Source organism: Cololabis saira, chromosome 17 (genome assembly GCF_033807715.1).
Source record: "Cololabis saira isolate AMF1-May2022 chromosome 17, fColSai1.1, whole genome shotgun sequence".
In the NCBI taxonomy this organism is placed as follows: domain Eukaryota; kingdom Metazoa; phylum Chordata; class Actinopteri; order Beloniformes; family Belonidae; genus Cololabis; species Cololabis saira.
In genome coordinates this window covers 19,258,582-19,276,568 of record NC_084603.1, presented here as the reverse complement: position 1 = coordinate 19,276,568, position 17,987 = coordinate 19,258,582, and the positions used below count along the sequence as shown (strand labels likewise).

General features: G+C 40.7%; 2 protein-coding genes across 3 annotated transcripts; both read right to left on the bottom strand.

Annotated features, from left to right (window-relative positions):
- Positions 1 to 796: 796 nt before the first annotated feature.
- nkx3.3 (NK3 homeobox 3) lies at positions 797 to 4,302 on the bottom strand. 2 transcript variants are annotated; one of them, XM_061745043.1, is made up of 2 exons: positions 3,860 to 4,302; positions 797 to 3,057 (listed from the first exon to the last, which is right to left on the bottom strand). In XM_061745043.1, exons 1-2 carry the CDS (start codon positions 4,065 to 4,067, stop codon positions 2,501 to 2,503), a joined length of 765 nt encoding a protein of 254 aa, XP_061601027.1. In that variant the 5' UTR covers positions 4,068 to 4,302; the 3' UTR covers positions 797 to 2,500. The 2 variants fall into 2 exon arrangements, with proteins under 2 accessions (XP_061601027.1, XP_061601028.1); XM_061745044.1 differs by having other exon boundaries at positions 3,920 to 4,302.
- Positions 4,303 to 6,477: 2,175 nt separating this feature from the next.
- nkx2.3 (NK2 homeobox 3) lies at positions 6,478 to 10,249 on the bottom strand. Its single transcript, XM_061745094.1, has 2 exons — positions 9,618 to 10,249; positions 6,478 to 7,932 (listed from the first exon to the last, which is right to left on the bottom strand). Exons 1-2 carry the CDS (start codon positions 10,012 to 10,014, stop codon positions 7,280 to 7,282), a joined length of 1,050 nt encoding a protein of 349 aa, XP_061601078.1. The 5' UTR covers positions 10,015 to 10,249; the 3' UTR covers positions 6,478 to 7,279.
- Positions 10,250 to 17,987: the final 7,738 nt, after the last annotated feature.

The following is a 17,987-nucleotide window of genomic DNA, read 5'->3' as shown; positions in this document are numbered from 1 at the left end:
GTCCACACTAAACATCCTCTTGAAGCTGTGATATAAACATTCTTCCTATAGTGATAGATAAAGATATTTTAATTTGATAAAGAATGGAGAATGAGCCCTCACATAAAGTAGTTTGGATATAATGTTGGCCTTGATCTAACTGGCTGTTTAACTGGTTGCATGTACTCTGACTTTGAAGCTATTATTTAATCGAGGTGTCTTTTTAGAAACAGCTTAAAACACCTACGCTATGTGTGCGCTACAAATGACTAGGGGTGTGTGACATTCGTTTGTCACTGTCTTTCTTGTGTTATCAATGGAAGGTCACATTAATCCCACGTCACAGACTGGGTGCAGTATTGTAAAAGGAAAGGTCTTATCTGGTCACGGCAGAAAGCAATGAGTAGAGCAACTATTCATGAGCACAATGTGAATAATCAGAGCTCATAGAAATCGACATACCTGACAGCCAGAGTGCTGCAGCTCTTTCTGTTTCAATGTTTCGAATGGCAAATATGTCTAAGTGAAAGTTAGAGACTGAATGGTGATGTGGCAGCTTAGATTTGGACAGCCAGGATCAGATGTGCTCTTCTTCCCACCCAGGAACCTGTTGTGCACAATTCCAACCACTTACGATAACTTGAAGTGGTGTTTTGATGTGAGAGATACAGTAGATGGGGTTTGGGCTGGTGCCAGAGTGCAGCACAAGGTGATCAACCATGAATAAGTGGCCTATGTTGGAAAATGGGAAGTTCAAAACATTATTTTACATCTCAATTGTTTGATGTCACAGCCTCTTTCAACTTTTATTTTTGTATTTGCCAGACTTACAATTTCGCTTTAAAACTTACAAACTTCCTGTACTCTTTTGCGTCACTGTGATACCCATGAGCATGTTGCACAAATTCTCACTGGCCTTTAACCAACTGTTTATGTACATTAAACAACTTAGCATTGTTGCTCATCTGTTGCTATCAAAGCACTAGCACGTGTACAACACAACCGGGCTTCTTAATGTAGTCAGTGAAGAACTAACCAACCAAGACTCTCACCTTGAGGAAGAACTGTGTTTTATTTTCATAGCAAGCATAGTGGTTTTGTTGATTCCTTCCAGATAAGGGTGTAGTCTTTTCGGTAAAAGATGATGAATGTGTGCTGTCTTACATGTGCACCCAGGTTGAATGGTGCAACGCCTCTATGCTCTATTGACCCTCTCTGACTCATGCAGCACACAAATAAGTACAGATACGCAGTACTTTTTAGTTCTTATACAAAACATAAACCTACTATCGGCAGTCACTTCTGAGGTATTCAGTGGCGGTGAGGTGTTAAAATGTTGTTTGTTTTGTTTTTTCCACACACAACGTTAAACATCACATATAAAAACCCCTATCACAGTCTCCAAATACTAAATAAAGGTCCATGAAACTCAAGTAACTGTATTCTTGCAAGTCTTATTTGGGTTTCAGGATCAATAAAAGTCAACCATAAAAAATGTGATTATAAAAAAATGAATGCACTTAAAACTTCAGGGGGCTGTCAAGTTTCTCAGGCATGAAGACAAGCGGCTTTCTCTCACTAAATTTGTACAAATTCAAGATTCTCTGCTCTGTCTGTCGCTTCACTGTAGCCTGTTTCTGATGAGAAGCGAAAATAAAGGAGAAATGTAGTGGACTTGAGAGACCCCAGTCTGGGTGAGCTGATGAGGTTCCTGGGTCTTTAATAAAATAAATTCCTCAAAATCAATGATGTAGATTAATATGACATAACTTTCTAAATATCACGTTTGAGCGTTTCCTTTATAAAAATGTAATAATGGAAGTATCTTTTCTTTTCTCTTTCTTCTGTATAACTTAATCTCAAGCATTTAAAGTAAAAGCTGAAGAATAATCTACAATTGTATAGGTCAAGCTTAGTTTTCTCTTGGTGTAAAAAGAAGTCTTGCCGCAAAAACATTTAGAGTGAGGAGAAACATGAAGGGGAATTTTTAGATAATAAACATCCAACAGGGTACTTCTGAAATGCATTGGCTGTTCATGCTCTCTCAGGTATGTCGAGTAGGAATTAGGGCTTTAATATGGAAACCACTTTTCCAAGTTTCCACAATTGATAAATAAAATCAAGTAAATATGTCCTCTGATCCAAATGTACCCAGAAGAAAAAGAAACGTTCGCAGTTAATAAAATTCAGCTTGGCTTGACTTTGGAGTTTTTCTTTTCTTTATCATGCTTTTGTAGTCAAATCTATGGAATCAAAGAGCCTCGGTATACTACAGCTTAAACGTGTTTTATTATGTTCTATCAACTTACACAATATATCCAAAGTTTGCGTTTGCTTGCTGCTCGTACGTTTTTTCATTACTAAAAAAAATAAACCTTGAAGTTATAAAACAATAAACACCATAAGGCTGATTTATGCTTCCGCGTTACACCAACGCAGAGCCTACGGCGTGGCCTCGCCGTACCCTACGGCGTAGGCTCTGCGTCGATTTAACGCAGAACCATAATTCAGGCTATATAGGCTACACAACTTCACTTTTGAGAGGTCGTACAGAACTGTACGAGAAGTTTGTGTACATAAGAGAGCCAAAGTCCCCGCTGCAGGGCTGGCAGCAGCAGTGCAGGTGAGGCCAGCACTGATACTGCTGGTACAGCGGCGCGGCCTCGGCCAGGTGTTGCTGTCCGTCGTCCCTCACCAGCACCTTCACCGCCACCGTCTTTGCTGCGCCCAGAGCGCTCACCCCCACGTCCGCCATCCGCCGCCGTTTCGTCTTGTATCTCCGGTTCTGGAACCAGATTTTGACCTGGGTCTCCGTGAGCTTCAGGGCCCCCGCCAGGTCGGCCCGCTCGGGCCCGGACAGGTATCTCTGGCCGCTGAAGCGGCGCTCCAGCTCGTGCACTTGCGCGTGGGAGAAAGCCGCTCTGGAGCGCTTCTTGGTTCCCGGTGCGCGCTGGCGTTCCTCCGGTGAAATGCTGGTCGTCTCTCCTCGGTGGTGGTGGTGGTGGTGTCCTTCCCCCCCTGCATCCACCTGCTCTCCCCCCTGTTGTACACGAGGCTCTGGGTTGGAGTCCACAATAGCTGAAAAACAATACAAGTGTGTGACGATAAGAAGAACCTTCATATGATCTGGGAATGCAAACCTGTTGCAAAAACTGCATTATCCTCAATAACAGTACAGAATATTCCAATAAACCCTCAAACACTTGTTTTAAATAATTTATCAACAATCAATGCTTTACTATGTCAAAAACGAATTTTGCTTGCTGGCCTAACAGCAGCAAAAAAGATAATAGCGCTAAACATCTCCCATATCTGACTTTTCTTGATATTATCTATCTGGAAATATCTACAGCCCGAATCCATAATGCAAAATAACAAAATATTTTATTTTGGTATATGGCAGAAGATAAAGGCCAAACTTGAAATATCTATTTAGAATTGATATAGTACATACATCCTTGCCCAGTTTTTGATATTATTATGTTTTGCCTTTGTTTTTTTTTTTGTCCTTTGTTCTATTATCTTTGTATTATCTTTTTTTCTGTTTTTCTTATAAATTGTTTTCATCGAATGCTTAGGTCCAAGGGTTGGGTTTGGAAGGGAGTGAGAATATGTGTTAATGTTTGTTTAACATCATTGTGGATGCCATCGTTTATAATAAGAAAATCATGAAAAATAAATAAAAACATTATTTGATCACAAAAAAAGAAGTGCGTCTCCCTCTCTCTGGACAAGACTGGAATCACATAGGCCTACATGTTTGTCATCCTGGCACAATTTACAGCTATAATTATTTTATAGAGATGAAAAAAAGAAATGAAAATTATTCTTTACATTTTCATACTTTGCACCTTTGCACTTCTTTAAATAAACCCCCTACCTTCTCCGGGCTCAGCCTCCAGCTTGCAGGTTTCGGCTCGGGTGTTCCCAGAAGACACACCTAAACAAGGAGCAGGTTTCTCCGGGAGGATGAGGGTCTCGGAACTGAAGCACGGGTCGCGCTCTGCATTCGCGGGGCCGGGCCTCCCGCGGGCATCCCGTCCGGTGAGGATGTCTTCGATGGAAAAACGCGAAAAACTTAATGTCATGCTTCACAAAAAGAGCGCAGGTACTTCCTCACTCCCTCGTGCGAGTCATGTGGAGGCATCCAGAGGCCAGTCGCTCTAAAACCTCGACCGTCTCGCCGGCTGCTCTCTCCAGCGCTGCGCGTAAATGTCCCTAAATTAATGGTGGTGACTTAAATCCAGTCTACTGATGAGCATGCACCAGCAGTTGTCCGTTGTTAGGATACTCTCAGCAGTTGAGACTTGAGTCCTAACTGGTTAAGACTTGATAGGCTGTGTTCTCTGCCTGGTCCCTCCTTGGCACCGCCCTCGACGTCCGTCTCCAGGCGCGGCGTCAATCTGAGGACGAAGGAGTGTGATTTTACGAGCCGGTTTTCCCTCGGTGAGATTATTTTTTCCTACTTTGCATTTAAAACAAGAAAATACACTGTAACTTTAAGCGTCTATCTATCGAGAGTTAAGGCGAAATTTGTTAGAGTCAATATGAGGACAAGAGGAGGTTCCTTAGATCCTGCGCATTTTCCAAATAAATAAATAATAAATAAATAAATAAATAAATAAGCCTGTATGACTTTTACGAAATATTGAGTTGAAGCTGCAAATTGTTTTGGTAAAATATAGTTGTTTTCTGTTGATCAAGTGTTTATTCATTTAAAATGCAGCCTTTGTATAAATGTGCGTAAATACGCACTTTATTTATTTGTTATATTTGACAAAACCCTCCATCGTTTTATTATGAGGAATCATTCCAGTGGAAACTGGTAAATAGCGCCGCCACGTGGGCAGCATTCACGCTTTCACAAATTAATTTCGAGTCCAAATTAAAGAGAGCAGCTATGCACCCCCACCCAAGTGGAAGTAGGCCATTATTACACAATCAGCAAGCCTCGCTTTCAGTTGAGCAGACGTGTTGACAGATGTAGTGATCTGCCTCTTCTTGTGCTGTTTTTTTCTTCTTCCTCTGACTAAGCAGAGAAATGTGTTCTTACCACAAAGCCATGATCCTCTCACGAGTGTCTGCAGAGTAAACACGGGCATTGCACTATGCAGGCAAGCCGAAATACTTCATTATTAATTAATAAACATAATGTTCCAAGTGATTATGTGGAAATGTAGCGTTTGCATTCCAGAACAAGTGGTGACTGAAACGAATACGGGTCGTAGCTTCTTTCATGCTTGCAGTATTCCTTATAATCTGTGTCGCACTTTTATACTCTGTGTATAGATTATGCCTAATGTGATAACTCGCTTGGCTTTGATCAAATGAGATATGTGGACACAGAAATGTCAAATTTGAAGATGACTTAATGGTTTAAGCAGACGTATTTGGTCAGGGCAGTCGCCATTTATTTAAAATGTTACCTGAATATAATAAATAAATACATAAAAAATCCGCATCGTATTGATTCCATGCTGTTGCGACAACTCTGGAAATGCAACTTTTCTCTGCTGCTATGCGCCATTGTTTTACATTCTCTATATGAACCAGGGAGTCTTTTTCGGAGCTCTTTGAGTGCTTGCTATTGGAGAGCTTACTGTTTTGGGAAACTCCAATCGCTCTGTGGCGCAGCGATGCGCCGAGCTGCTATCTTTGGACCGTGATAGTGATCGCCAGTCTGTCAGAGGCCGCTGTCCTCCTCAGGCATCGCCGTCCTGTCGCCAGCTCTATTTACACTAGTGACTCTGCAGCACTTAGAGCTGACACCAGGTATGTCCTACCGGCAGCGCAGTAGCCAGAGGAAGTGGCCGGTGAGGCTATCAGAGGAGACAAACACCCTGTTTACTTTGCCATTCATCTCCATTAATAGCGTCTGCGCGGTCGGCCATGCCTTGTAGGTGAAGGTATTTACTTAAACTAATCTGCAGCCGTCGGAATGTGTGTGTTTGTGTGTGTGAGTCTATGGTTAGAATATATAGTGAATGTGGGCAGTGATGATTATTATTATTATTTTTATTATATTATTATTATTATTATTATTTTTATTATTATTATTATTATTATTATTATTGTTGTTGTTTTTGTGTTGTGTTAGATACTCTTTAAACGGTCTCTATCATTGAGGTTTGGTGGTTTGTTCCCCGCGTGGGTCCCGGGGATGCTGGCTGTCTGGTTAATGTCCATCTGTGAATCCTGACCGGACATTAGCTCGCCTTTAAATTCTCTGTTTCTGGTTCTTGTCTCAGACCCAGGCGGGCTTTCTCACAGGAAAAAGAAAAATGGTTGTTTGGCTTAAGAAACTATTTGAGACGATGAAAAATGTAATAACAAATCCAGCTCGGTCTCTCTCACTCTCTCTCTCTCTCTCTCCCTCTCTCTTTTTTTAATGGTTTCCTATTCAGGGTCAAATTAAAATAGGAAATGCAAGCTGACAAAACGCGCACGCAGACACACTCACACAGAAACACATCAGCACAACACTGTTATTTATGCCATTATGTCTTATTTAATTTTACTGTGTTTGCCACTGGAGCAAACACTGGGTGTTGTTTTATATTTCCAATGTTTTATCAAGGTAATAGGCCTTTAAATTTACCTAAATTAAAAACAAGGACATATGCTTAAATAAAAGCCGTGTTATCAAAAAAAGTAAAAGAAAAAAACATACATTTAATGAGCACCATTCTTCTATGTTAAGCGCTAGTGATGCAATGTTTTGTTCTCTTTAAACAGGGGAGATTAGACCAATAATAAACTAATTAAATGCCAGATTTCACACCTAAAACTTCCATGCCCATATGCCCAAAATTCCAAGTATAATTTTATTTGTATTTTCTGCAACACATCACATCGATTTTAAACCATAACGCACAGCCAAAAGACAATTTTCGTTCAGTTTGAGTCATTTTCTAAACAAGCAACTCAGAGAAAACGCCCATATGTTTTTATGCGTTTTAAATACACATTTCAGTCAGTGGATAAAAGTTGAGCCATATACACCTGTGTAGAGTTACGACCAGTAACGCACCTTTGCATTACATTGCATTGCATGCTTGAGTCCATGAAGTCTTGATTTATGGTTTATGGTCCTGATTTATGGTTCTGCGTTACACCAATTTTGCAATTGGTGTTAAATTTGCAATTTAACACAGAACCATAATTCAGGATAGGCTACACAACTTCACCTTTGTGACGTCGTACAGAACTATACGAGAAGTTTCTGTAATAGACCCAAAGTGGCGCAGTCCACAAGACAAAGACCATAATTCGGGCTTTATGTGGGCAGTCTACCATGCAGTCACCACGCCCGGATGCCCTGCAGAGTTCCTTGGCAGGGTGTGACCGCTGATCCCTGCGGAGCCTGGCTCTGCGGCTGCAGGTTCCCCATGTTCATGTTCACGAAAGCGTTTGCAGTGGAACCGCTCGGCGGAAGAGCAGGTAAACTGGAGTAAGTACAAGAATAAGTGTCTCTGTACATCGAGTTGTTGTAGCTGTAAGGTGGGTAGCCGTTGTAGCCGTACGGGTTTGGAGCTGCGACCGTGTAAGGGGAATTATAGTTCTGCGCTCCGGCCAGACACGGCCTCCCGTCCCGCACCAGCACCGGCACCGCCACCCTCCTGGGCGGGGGAGGCGGCGGGTGGTGGTGGTGATGGTGGTGGTGGTGATGGTGACCCGCCATCTCCAGAGTCTTGTCCTGCCGCTGCCTCTTGCACTTGTACCTCCTGTTCTGGAACCAGATCTTGACCTGGGTGGAGGTGAGCTTCAGGGAGCTGGCCAGGTGCTCTCGCTCCGGGGCGGACAGGTAGCGCTGCTCCTTGAAGCGCCGCTCCAGCTCGAACACCTGCGCCTGCGAGAAGAGGACGCGGGGCTTCCTGCGGGTCCGCTGCTGCTTGCTGCAGGCCTTCTCCGAGTCCGCATCCTCGCAGTCTCCCCGCAGCTCCCCGCAGCTCTCTGGACGAGGAAGGAACTCATTAGTGTTCTCCAAAACATGATTCATTTTCAATATTTTCATACTGTGAACGCATGCCATTATTTGCTCTATTGACCCTCTCTGACTCATGCAGCACACAAATAAGTACAGATACGCAGTACTTTTTAGTTCTAACATAAGCCTATATCGGCAGTCACTTCTGAGGTATTCATGACGGTAAGGTGTTAAAATGTTGTTTGTTTTGTTTTTACACACAAAACGTTAAACATCACATATAAAACCCCCTACCACAGTCTCCAAATACTAAATAAAGGTCCATGACACTCAAGTAACTGTATTCTTGCAAGTCTTATTTTGGGTTTCAGGATCAATAAAGGTCACCCATAAAAAAATTGATTATAAAAAAATTAATGCCCACTTAAAACTTCAGGGGGCTGTCAAGTTTCTCAGGCATGAAGACAAGCGGCTTTCTCTCACTAAATTTGTACAAATGCATGATTCCCTGCTCTGTCTGTCGCTTCACTGTAGCCTGTTTCTGGTAGCCAGTCTAGTGAAGCGAAAATAAAGGAGAAATGTAGTGGACTCGAGAGACCCCAGTCAGGGTGAGCTGATGAGGTTCCTGGGTCTTTAATAAAATCAATTCTTCAAAATCAATGATGTAGAATAATATGACATCACTTTCTAAATTTCACATTTGAGCTTCTCCTTTATAAAATGTAATAATGGAAGTATCTTTTCTTTTTCTCTTTCTTCTGTATAACTTTATACAATTGTATATCAAGCTTAGTTTTCTCTTGGTGTAAAAATAATTATATATTGTTTTTGTTTTTTGTTTTTTTGTTAAAGAAAAAGAAAAAAAGAAATTAGAGTTATACATACTTTTTAGAATATTTTTTTCTTCTTTTAAGAATAGTTTTACTTGTATTTCCAAGTGTTCATTTAAAAACAAATGTAAAGAAAATATGGCGACAGAAGAAGCGTTAATTTATCACATCATATCCACAGTAATAGCGGGTTAGATCATTAAAAATAGTAACTAAAGCCTTCATATGCACCTACTGAAAATACGCCAATAACTGTAAAGCGGATAATGTGCAGTTGCTCATTACTTCATTGGATTCGGCTCAGGGATTTACGTGGATGATTGAAAATGATCAAATCAGTAGAATAAAAAACACTGAAAAGACTTAAAGCTAGGCTCAACTTTGTAATGAAAAAGTTACAAAACTGGTGATTATTTGTTTGTGTGAAGTGTGTGTGAGTGGTTGTGTGTGTCGTTGTATGTCGTTGTGTGTGTGTGTGTGTGTGTGTGTGTGTGTGTGTGTGTGTGTGTGTGTGTGTGTGTGTGTGTGTGTGTGTGTGTGTGTGTGTGTGTGTGTGTGTGTGTGTGTGTGTGTGTGTGTGTGTGTGTGTGTGTGTGTGTCAGGATAAAATAGCCAAAGCATTTTAATGCAATTAAGAGTTTTCTTTAATTCTTTTATAGAAATTATTCCAGTTCTTCTTTCCCTTTTGCTAAGATTCTGTTGTTTTACATTCATGGGTCATTGTATGATATCAGTTTCAATTTAATCATTTTTTTAGGATGACATGTGATGCGTTTTGCTTACATATACATGCTCCAGATTTATTCGTCGGGCATTTACGTTGATATAGCAAACCCATTCCTGTCTTTGGTTAAAATACATGTATAATTAGATGTACTCACTGTTTTCCTGGAGCTCGTGCTCGGCCTCCAGCCGGATCTCCGCAGAGCGGCTCTGCGCCGCGCTGTCATACGCCTCTGTCTGCAGGGCGGACTCCGCCTGCAGCCGGTCCTGAGCACTGAGATAAGACATCCTCTCCTCGCTCTCCGACAGGCAGGAGCTGATGGGACTGGGGCTGTCTCTCCCTGCCAGCATGCAGGAAGGCGGCGAATGAGAGCTGAACGACTTGTTTGGGAAGACTCCGGGCGGTGACAGCGCACCGGAGAGACCGAGGCAGGAGAACAGCTGGAGCTGCTGCTGCTGCTGCTGCTGCTGAGATTGTTGCTGCAACTCCAGTTTTAGGATGTCCTTCACAGAAAAAGGCGTGGTAGACGAAGTTAAGACCGGACTGGGAATCATTATCACCACCCACAGATATCAAAATAGGCGTTTAAGCAAGCAGAAAAATGAACCAACGTTATCTCCCGATGGCGCGTAAAAGTCAAAACCTCGCGCGTAAAGGTGAAAAAATGGTCGCGCTCTGCTTGTTTTTGATGCAGACCGATGAGGGCTGGCTTTCTTTCAGCTGTGACATCCCTCTCCAGTAGATATGCGTCTGTGGCTGCAGGGCTGGCTGAGTATACGGGAGAGGTCGATCCTGCTTGGTTGGCTGAATTGGGTTATGGAGAAAGAGCTGGCCCATCCAAGATGCTGTGCTCTCCCTTTCAGTGACGTCCTGAAACGGGGGAGGGACTATCAGAGTCTCAGTCATCTGCCTAAGCGTACCTGTGTGTCAGGAAGACATTCCTAATTTATGATATAATACTGACAGCATCGCCTGACTGTTAAAGGTAAGAAAGTTTTACTGGCATGCTTGTTGTTAGCAGCAGAGACGCTGACACCAAAGGACAATACTGTTATCAGTTAATTATATAAAATACTGTATTACCTCTAATAAAACTAGTATATTATATATTAATAGTGTAAATCTCAAATGCGGATTCATTCTGAATTTGGCGTTACCCTTAATTGTTTAAGTTCCAATGAAAAATATAGTGTTTAATCATGTGATGGAGGGTCCAATAAGAAGAGCAGCTGTTCCCATCATCACTGCAGTTGTTTCGAGATGTATGCATATCTTCTTCCTGTCTCAGCAATCCATGGATAAGAGAATACATCGCGAATGTGGGAAAAGAGAAACCTGGCAAACGCAGCGCTCACAAAGAACACAAATGCAGGGTTTTATCTTCTTTTTCTTCCCACAAAATATGAAGATAATTTTGAATGGTCTTTCATCAGTATTTGGCCAAAACGAGACCAGTATATTTAAAAAACAAAAACAAACAACAACAACATAACACTTATGAATAGAAATATTATAAAGAATAGATTAAAATGAATTGATTTAAAAAAATAATATATTAGTTCACGGGGTTAGAAAATCTAAATCGGTGGCTTTATTTAGGCAAATTCATTATATTTAAATCAAGCATATTTCATTTTTCGTTACTTTGTTTCCACTCCACTAATCTTCTAGATTTATTTCACAGCGTTATCTCTAATAGGAAAAGTTTATGCAGCTGGTTTAATTACAAGTTTCTACGCGCTGAAGAAATTCAAATCATCATCATCTGGATCCCGTTTGATTTGTTAACAGAATAAGATTTTTAATTGTATCTTTTTTATACGCAGTGTGTGTCATATGAATAGACTTGTAAAGACAACAATGACACAAATCTGAAGTTTCTCTTTTCTTCCGTTTGTTACTTTCATTCCCCTTAACCGTTTCTCCAAAATTCAGATTTAACTATGAATATCCAGTGCTACCAAGAGTAGTTTAAACCGTCTGCAGCAGCCCTTAAATACATATTAAGTAGGTTATATCAGCGTTATTATTATTATTGTTATTATAATTATTATTATTATTGTTATTATAATAATTATTATTATTGTTATTATTATATGGTGAGAATGAAAAATATTGTAAGCGTTTTCTGTGACCAAGCAGTGCGCTGTAACGGGACACCTCTCCCCGGGTCGACATGTGTCCGAGTGCAGGCGCCAGGGAGGACCTGTTGCTCTTAAACCGCGTGGAAAGAAAAGGAGAGCATGTCCACATAATCTCATACACTCACCACCAGCTAGACGCTGTTTAGATTAGAGCAGTCTCTTCTGGAGGAGAGCGCTCTTTAAAATAGGCATTGGAAGAAGGGTGGATAACAGAGAGGTATTGTGACGGTATAGGAACACAAAGATTTGCCATAAATGTCAACGTAAATGAATAAATAAATAAATAAAAAAAACAAGCTATGTGTGGTCAGTTCATGTTTCAGTCTGAATGGATTCAACTAAACCAGTCCACAGGTTTATTTGTATTTTTGTATTAATTAATTAATTTATTTATTTATTTAATTTATGTATTTATTTTCATAAATTTGATGGGGTTCCTTAGGTGGACTTGGAGAGAGATTTCAGTCCACTACAGGTACCAGTCGCCATTGTCACTCTAATGGCTCACTTTTGACCCTAAATACGTGTATGGCATGTTCCTCCTGTCCAGCCCTCCACTGACCATCACCGTGGACGATGTTGGCGTGTCACCGTCCGCACAAGAGTGGCCGAGCAGGGCCGCTTGTTTACGGAGCGGAAGAGTCTGTTTCCTGCCTGTAACAAAACCCAGACTCTCCAAGAGACTCAAGGAGCTCCTCGGTGCAGAGTGCGGCTCCCCAATACATCATCTTCATTTCAGAACCGTCGTGATAAGCTGACTGAGGTCAGGTCCGCAGCACTGATCAGCCAGGGATGTGGTTTAAAAAGATAAATAAATAACACTCTGAACAGCATTGAGAACAAAACGTGTTTTAATAACTCTATTGACAAGTCTCCTTGTTCACATTTCAGTCATTCCTTTCAGTTCACTCTCTGTTGAGTCCTTATAAGTGAAGAGGTTTTGGCAGGGAGTGCTAAGCAGGTCTCTTCTTGTTTCCCTCCTGCTGCTCTAGATCTCTGAAGAGCAAGAAGCTCTTTGTCTCAAAGTGACAGGTGTACAATCATATCAATAGTTGCAACAAGCCCCGGAAACCAGTCTAATGGGAGATGTAGGGTCTTCTCTGATTACTGCAGACCCCTGAGTGCATGATGCATATTTGATGACTTAATTACTCTAACTATCTTCACCCCTGATTCTGCAAAAGGCACCTGGTGGTTCCACGGTCACAGTATCAACACCTGCAGCCCGTGGAAGAGGTCTGGGGTGTCTCTGCTTAGGAGAGCATGTGCTGTGATTTGAAAAAGCTTTGCAGAAGAGCACTTAAAATCTTTCTACAAAAGTGCTGTTGTGTTTGCTAAGTAACCTAAATGAGTGCTTGACGAGCTGAACTGTGACAATCTATCCGTCTTACAGTGCTTTTAATAAAGGTTTGGTACTACAGTAGATTGCTACTTTAAGAGAATAGATTAGACTCAAGTATGTCCGCTCACTGTGTTTCCCATGTTGTGTGCTTCTATCCAGCAGCTTGTAGTTGGAGCTATGCTTCTATGAAAGTCCTTGAAATTATATAAAGCAGCTCAGCTCCATGCAGAGCATGGCTGCCTCGTAGCGCTTTCCTTTTTCCTGTAGTTTCATGGTCAACAGTAAGAATGGCAAAGGACCAAACTGTTGTGTGTCAGCAAAGTCTCACTTCTTCTAGGTTCAGGAAGGTGAGTCTTATCAGCAGCCCATGTGATGGTGTCAGTAGCCAAGACCTAGACTGGGCTATTGTACCCCTGCCTGGGCCCGAGTGACGGATGACAGTGCCTTCTCTCCGAAGGAAATGAGAAGGCCAGGGGCGAGCCCAGGGTCAGATTAGATTTTTAGCAAGACCCTGTTCTCACCCAGTTATCAGCTTCAAAAGCTTCATATATTCCAGCAGCGCTAACCTGCGTGTTCCAGCAGTCCCTCTGGGCTCATTGTATTAACCGTGTTAGGTAAAAGATACTCTAATTAGGCAGTTTGCTTGAAAGAGTGTATTAAACGCAAACCCTGAACCAAAACATTGTTTTGTGTAGCTTGGAGACCCTGAAAGGAGGAAGTCAGGTCAAGCCTGTCTGGGTCGACTCACCTTTGACCTCCCTTGGGTCTCATAAATTAGGCTGCTGTAATTCTCTCCCAGACGGCCTTGGCCCAGCAGGTGTGTGTTTGTATATACGAGTGCTAACAAGGGGATGTAAGGGCCATAATATCTGTGATCTACAGTGTTGGGAATTTGGTTTGGGAGGAAACATGCAGCCCAAATAAGCTTATCCTTTCTGTCGAACGGGGCACGCAGATCAAGATACTGCAGGGAGGTGGAGTTTCACCGAGAAGGATATTTGGGGCTCTTGTTGAATGTTTGTTCTGCTTTATGGAGAGATCTGGTGAAAACAAGAATCTAAAAATGTTCAAAAGGTTGTATGAAGTTCAGTATGTAAAGAGGTCTTCCTTATGGAAGAGGATAAACACAAAACAAATTCATGCAGGTATCACAGCTTCAACTTATCAGTTGGTATAGTATCTTCATACAGTATTGTTTTAGAAATCATGAACCTCTTTGATACTTTTATTTCTTGATACTTGATACTTTTATTTCTTTTTTTAATAAAACAATGTTGGATGATGACATTGATACTCTGAATTTCCTGTTTATAGGTGGAACATTTTGGCGTAACTTTTGTGTGAGAAAGAAAGTCGCTTTCAGCTGTAAATCTTTTTATTATGGAAAATGCAATGAAAATTTTAAGAGGTATTAATTGATTGGCAGATGATAGCCAGGCAAGTTTATTTCTATAGCACAATTCAACAACAGGGTGATTCACAGTGCTTTACAAAGACATTCAAATATACATAAAAAGCATGATTTAAAGTTTAAACAAATAATAATAATAATAATAATAATAATAATAATAATAATAATAATAATAATAATAATAATAATAATAATAATAGTATACATAAAATAAAACATAATTTGCATTTAAAATGTCATTAGGTTTGGAAACTGAAATTTAAAAGTATCAGTGTAGAAAAAAGTTAAAAGCCATAATTAAAGACTAACAAACATCACTTAAAAAAATGAACAAATGAGGTGCAAGATATAAAGGTTGTAGTGCATTGCGGTGCATTACTGAAATGCTGTAAATAAAAAGGTTTTCAACCCAGATGAGGAGCATAAAAGCTGAAAGCGGGTTTGGTTCTAACTCTGGGTGCAAAAAGTAGACGTGACCCTGATGACCTGAGGGTTCTGGTTGGTTCATAATGGAGGAGATTAGAGACATGTTTTGGCCCAAAACCATTCAGAGATGAACAAACCAACAGCAGGGTTTTAACATCTATTCTGAAGCCAGTGTAAAGATCTAAGAACTGGAGTTATATGGTCAACTCTCTTGGTCTTAGTGAGAACCCAGGCGGCAGCGTTCTGGACTAACTGCAGCTGTTTGATGGATTGTTTTGGGAGAGGCTCAGCAATGCCCAGGACTGACTTAGGTAGGAGCACTGGGGTGGAAAAAATGATGATGGACAAGGCTGACTTCACAACTGTCTTAATGTGGCTGTTAAAATTCAGATCTGGGTCCAGAACCACTCCCAGATTTCTGGCTTGGCTAATTGTTTATTGCTTTACTGCTTGAAGCTGAGTGCTGAATTTTAATCTTTCTTCCTTGTCTCCAAACACGATTATTTCTGTTTTGTGTTCATTTAACTGAAGAAAATTCTGGCACATCCATTCTTTAATTTTATCAATGCATTTTATCAGTGTTCGAATTGGATTATAGTGTCCTGCTAAAATGGTTATTTAGATCTGTGTGTCTGTAGATGTTAAACAACAGAGGCCCCAGAACTCACCCTTGAGGAACTCCTCATATTATTTTTGTTAGCTCCAATTTGTAGTTACCGGTACCTAAAGACACAAAATAGTCCATGTATTTCACATAGGACTCTAACCAGGAAAGTACTGTGCCAGAAAGTCCCACCCAGCTCTTCAACCGTGCTATAGAGATAATTTGATCAACCGAGTCGAATGCAGCACTGAGATCCAGTAAGACCAAGACTGATATGTCACCACTGTTCGTTCAAGGAATAACAGCTGTTCTACACAAACTGCCTTCATTTTCAGGGGGTATTTGATATGTTTGTAAACACATAGCATGACATAACATGATGATGGTGAGCTGTGTTGCATCTCCATCCTTTACTCCTCTCATCATTCTGGCACAAGTTTATCTTTCATTTCATCTGTACAAATACCCGGATTCCAGAACATTGATGCCAAAGTCTAATCCGGCTTTGCTGTTCGTGAATGTTTCCAGTGGTTTGCACCCCATTGTAAATCCCCTGTATTAGATTTAGCATCTCCTGATTGTAGATTTTGACAATGAAACATTTACCTTAAAAATTGACTTAACTTTGTTTGAAATAGCTGTAATTCCTGAACAGGTCATGTCCATATTTGTGTGAAACCTTTGAAATGACACCTGAACCGCTTTGATCAGATCTCACTAAGCAACAGTCCTGAAGGAGCAGAGCAGACACCACTAGCCTTCATTTATCAACATTTGTGGAGCCTGCAGACAACACAGAGGAGTTACTGAACATACTTGTTCATATTCATACATGCAGCTTTCCATGCAATTTCTCATTCAGTGTAGAGCCTGAGCAAAGAGACGAGTGATAAACCAAAACACCCTCTTTCTGTTCACGTTTTATATATCAGAACTTAATATACATTATTTGGTCATCACTTTGTTAAACCCACTGTTTATTATGCGTTTGTTTATCAAAGGTTGTGTAGCTTATCCCTAATTTAAAGGCAATATTATATTTCATTATTTCATTGTATATAAAACCTTAGAATTGAAAAAAACATACACTCTCTATTTTCACATTACTGCAAACATCAGGCTTTGCAGCTGCACTTGACTTCTGACCGCTATCTGCCCGAGGATGTAATATGAGATGAGCTCTAGGAGCTGATGCAGAATATACTGCAATAACTGGGAAGCACAACAGAAACATTTTATGCATTTATGGACACAAACGATAATAATAAGTATTTGGGTTTAAAACATTCAAACTCAAGACTTCCACTTCCTGTCTTTGTGTCTTAGCATGGACATTACTTTGAAGCAGGAGTGCTAGAGTCAGCCAAAAGACGACATCAATCAGTTAGAGCAGGTTCAACCCAGCCTCATTGTCTGAAGGCCACTTCAAAGCACCAAATGACATACAGATTGCAAACACCGTAATTGATTTTTGTCCTGTTTTACTTTTACTGTAATTGTGTTATTATCATTTCACCACTGAACTATCCCCTACCGAAAAAAGCATTACTGATGGGATGTCTGATATGCATTTTTCCACCATGACTATTGTATTTTCATTTATCATGAATGCTCCGATCCATACCGCTCAGATGGCTATCTTTTACTCTTGATCAACATCAGTACTATAAGTTCACTTGCAAACTGGCGAATTCTTGGGGTTTTGTTGGATGTATGTGAAGCACAAAGGGTAGTATGCATGTACCTTAAAAAGAAGAAGAAAAAGATCAGGTGTCATGATATCAGTTGGAGCATAAAAAGGCATTTACACACATTACTTGAACAGACATATACGCAAATGCACTCGACGGAATGCAGTCATACGCACAGATGACTGATGTATGTTACTGCGTACAAGCTCCATCAGTCACTGGGCTGAACAGGGAGGTCCTGTCCTTTTTGTTGCTGCTGTGTCTAGTCCCTTGTTAGAGAATTGATGACACTGTCTTTTGAAAACAAACAAGGCGGCAAGCTGAAAAGGTGGTCACTCACCACAGCTCTGTGACCCAGAGACAGAGGGGCCATGGCAACATGCGAGCAACGCTGCAACGCCTGCCTTGGAATGTGCAGCAGTGTGTGTGTCTGTCTGTGTGTGTTTGTGTGTGTGTGTGCATGCGCTCTTGTTTGTGTTTTAGTGATACCACAGCTGGAATGTGACTGTCTTGTGCCTGAATGTGTGCCTTTGTGTGTTTTAGTGCTAGCCTCCTGCAGCAGCAATTATGGCCTGTGTGCAAAGGAATATCTTTATAATTATAATATATATATATATATATATATATATATATATATATATATATACATATATATATATATATATATATATATATATATATATATATATATATATATATATATATATATATATATATATATATATATATATATATATATATATATATATTTACAATTTAATGGCACATCAGGATGCCAAAATAAATTTCAGTGTTGCAATATGTAGGAAATGGATGGGGGTGGCATTAGTAACTAGGATGTGACACACTCCCCCTGCCAGCACGGCCTTACCAGGGGGCTCCTCCTGTCACTCCTTGCTCTGACTCACT

What these genes read in the sequence shown, in the direction of transcription:
- nkx3.3 (XM_061745043.1), bottom strand. Translation starts at nt 4,067, where the DNA reads ATGACATTAAGTTTTTCGCGTTTTTCCATCGAAGACATCCTCACCGGA. An exon ending in GGAGGCTGAGCCCGGAGAAG is followed by an intron (nt 3,058 to 3,859) that starts GTAGGGGGTTTA and finishes ATTGTTTTTCAG; the next exon opens with CTATTGTGGACTCCAACCCA.
- nkx2.3 (XM_061745094.1), bottom strand. Translation starts at nt 10,014, where the DNA reads ATGATTCCCAGTCCGGTCTTAACTTCGTCTACCACGCCTTTTTCTGTG. An exon ending in GCACGAGCTCCAGGAAAACA is followed by an intron (nt 7,933 to 9,617) that starts GTGAGTACATCT and finishes TTCCTCGTCCAG; the next exon opens with AGAGCTGCGGGGAGCTGCGG.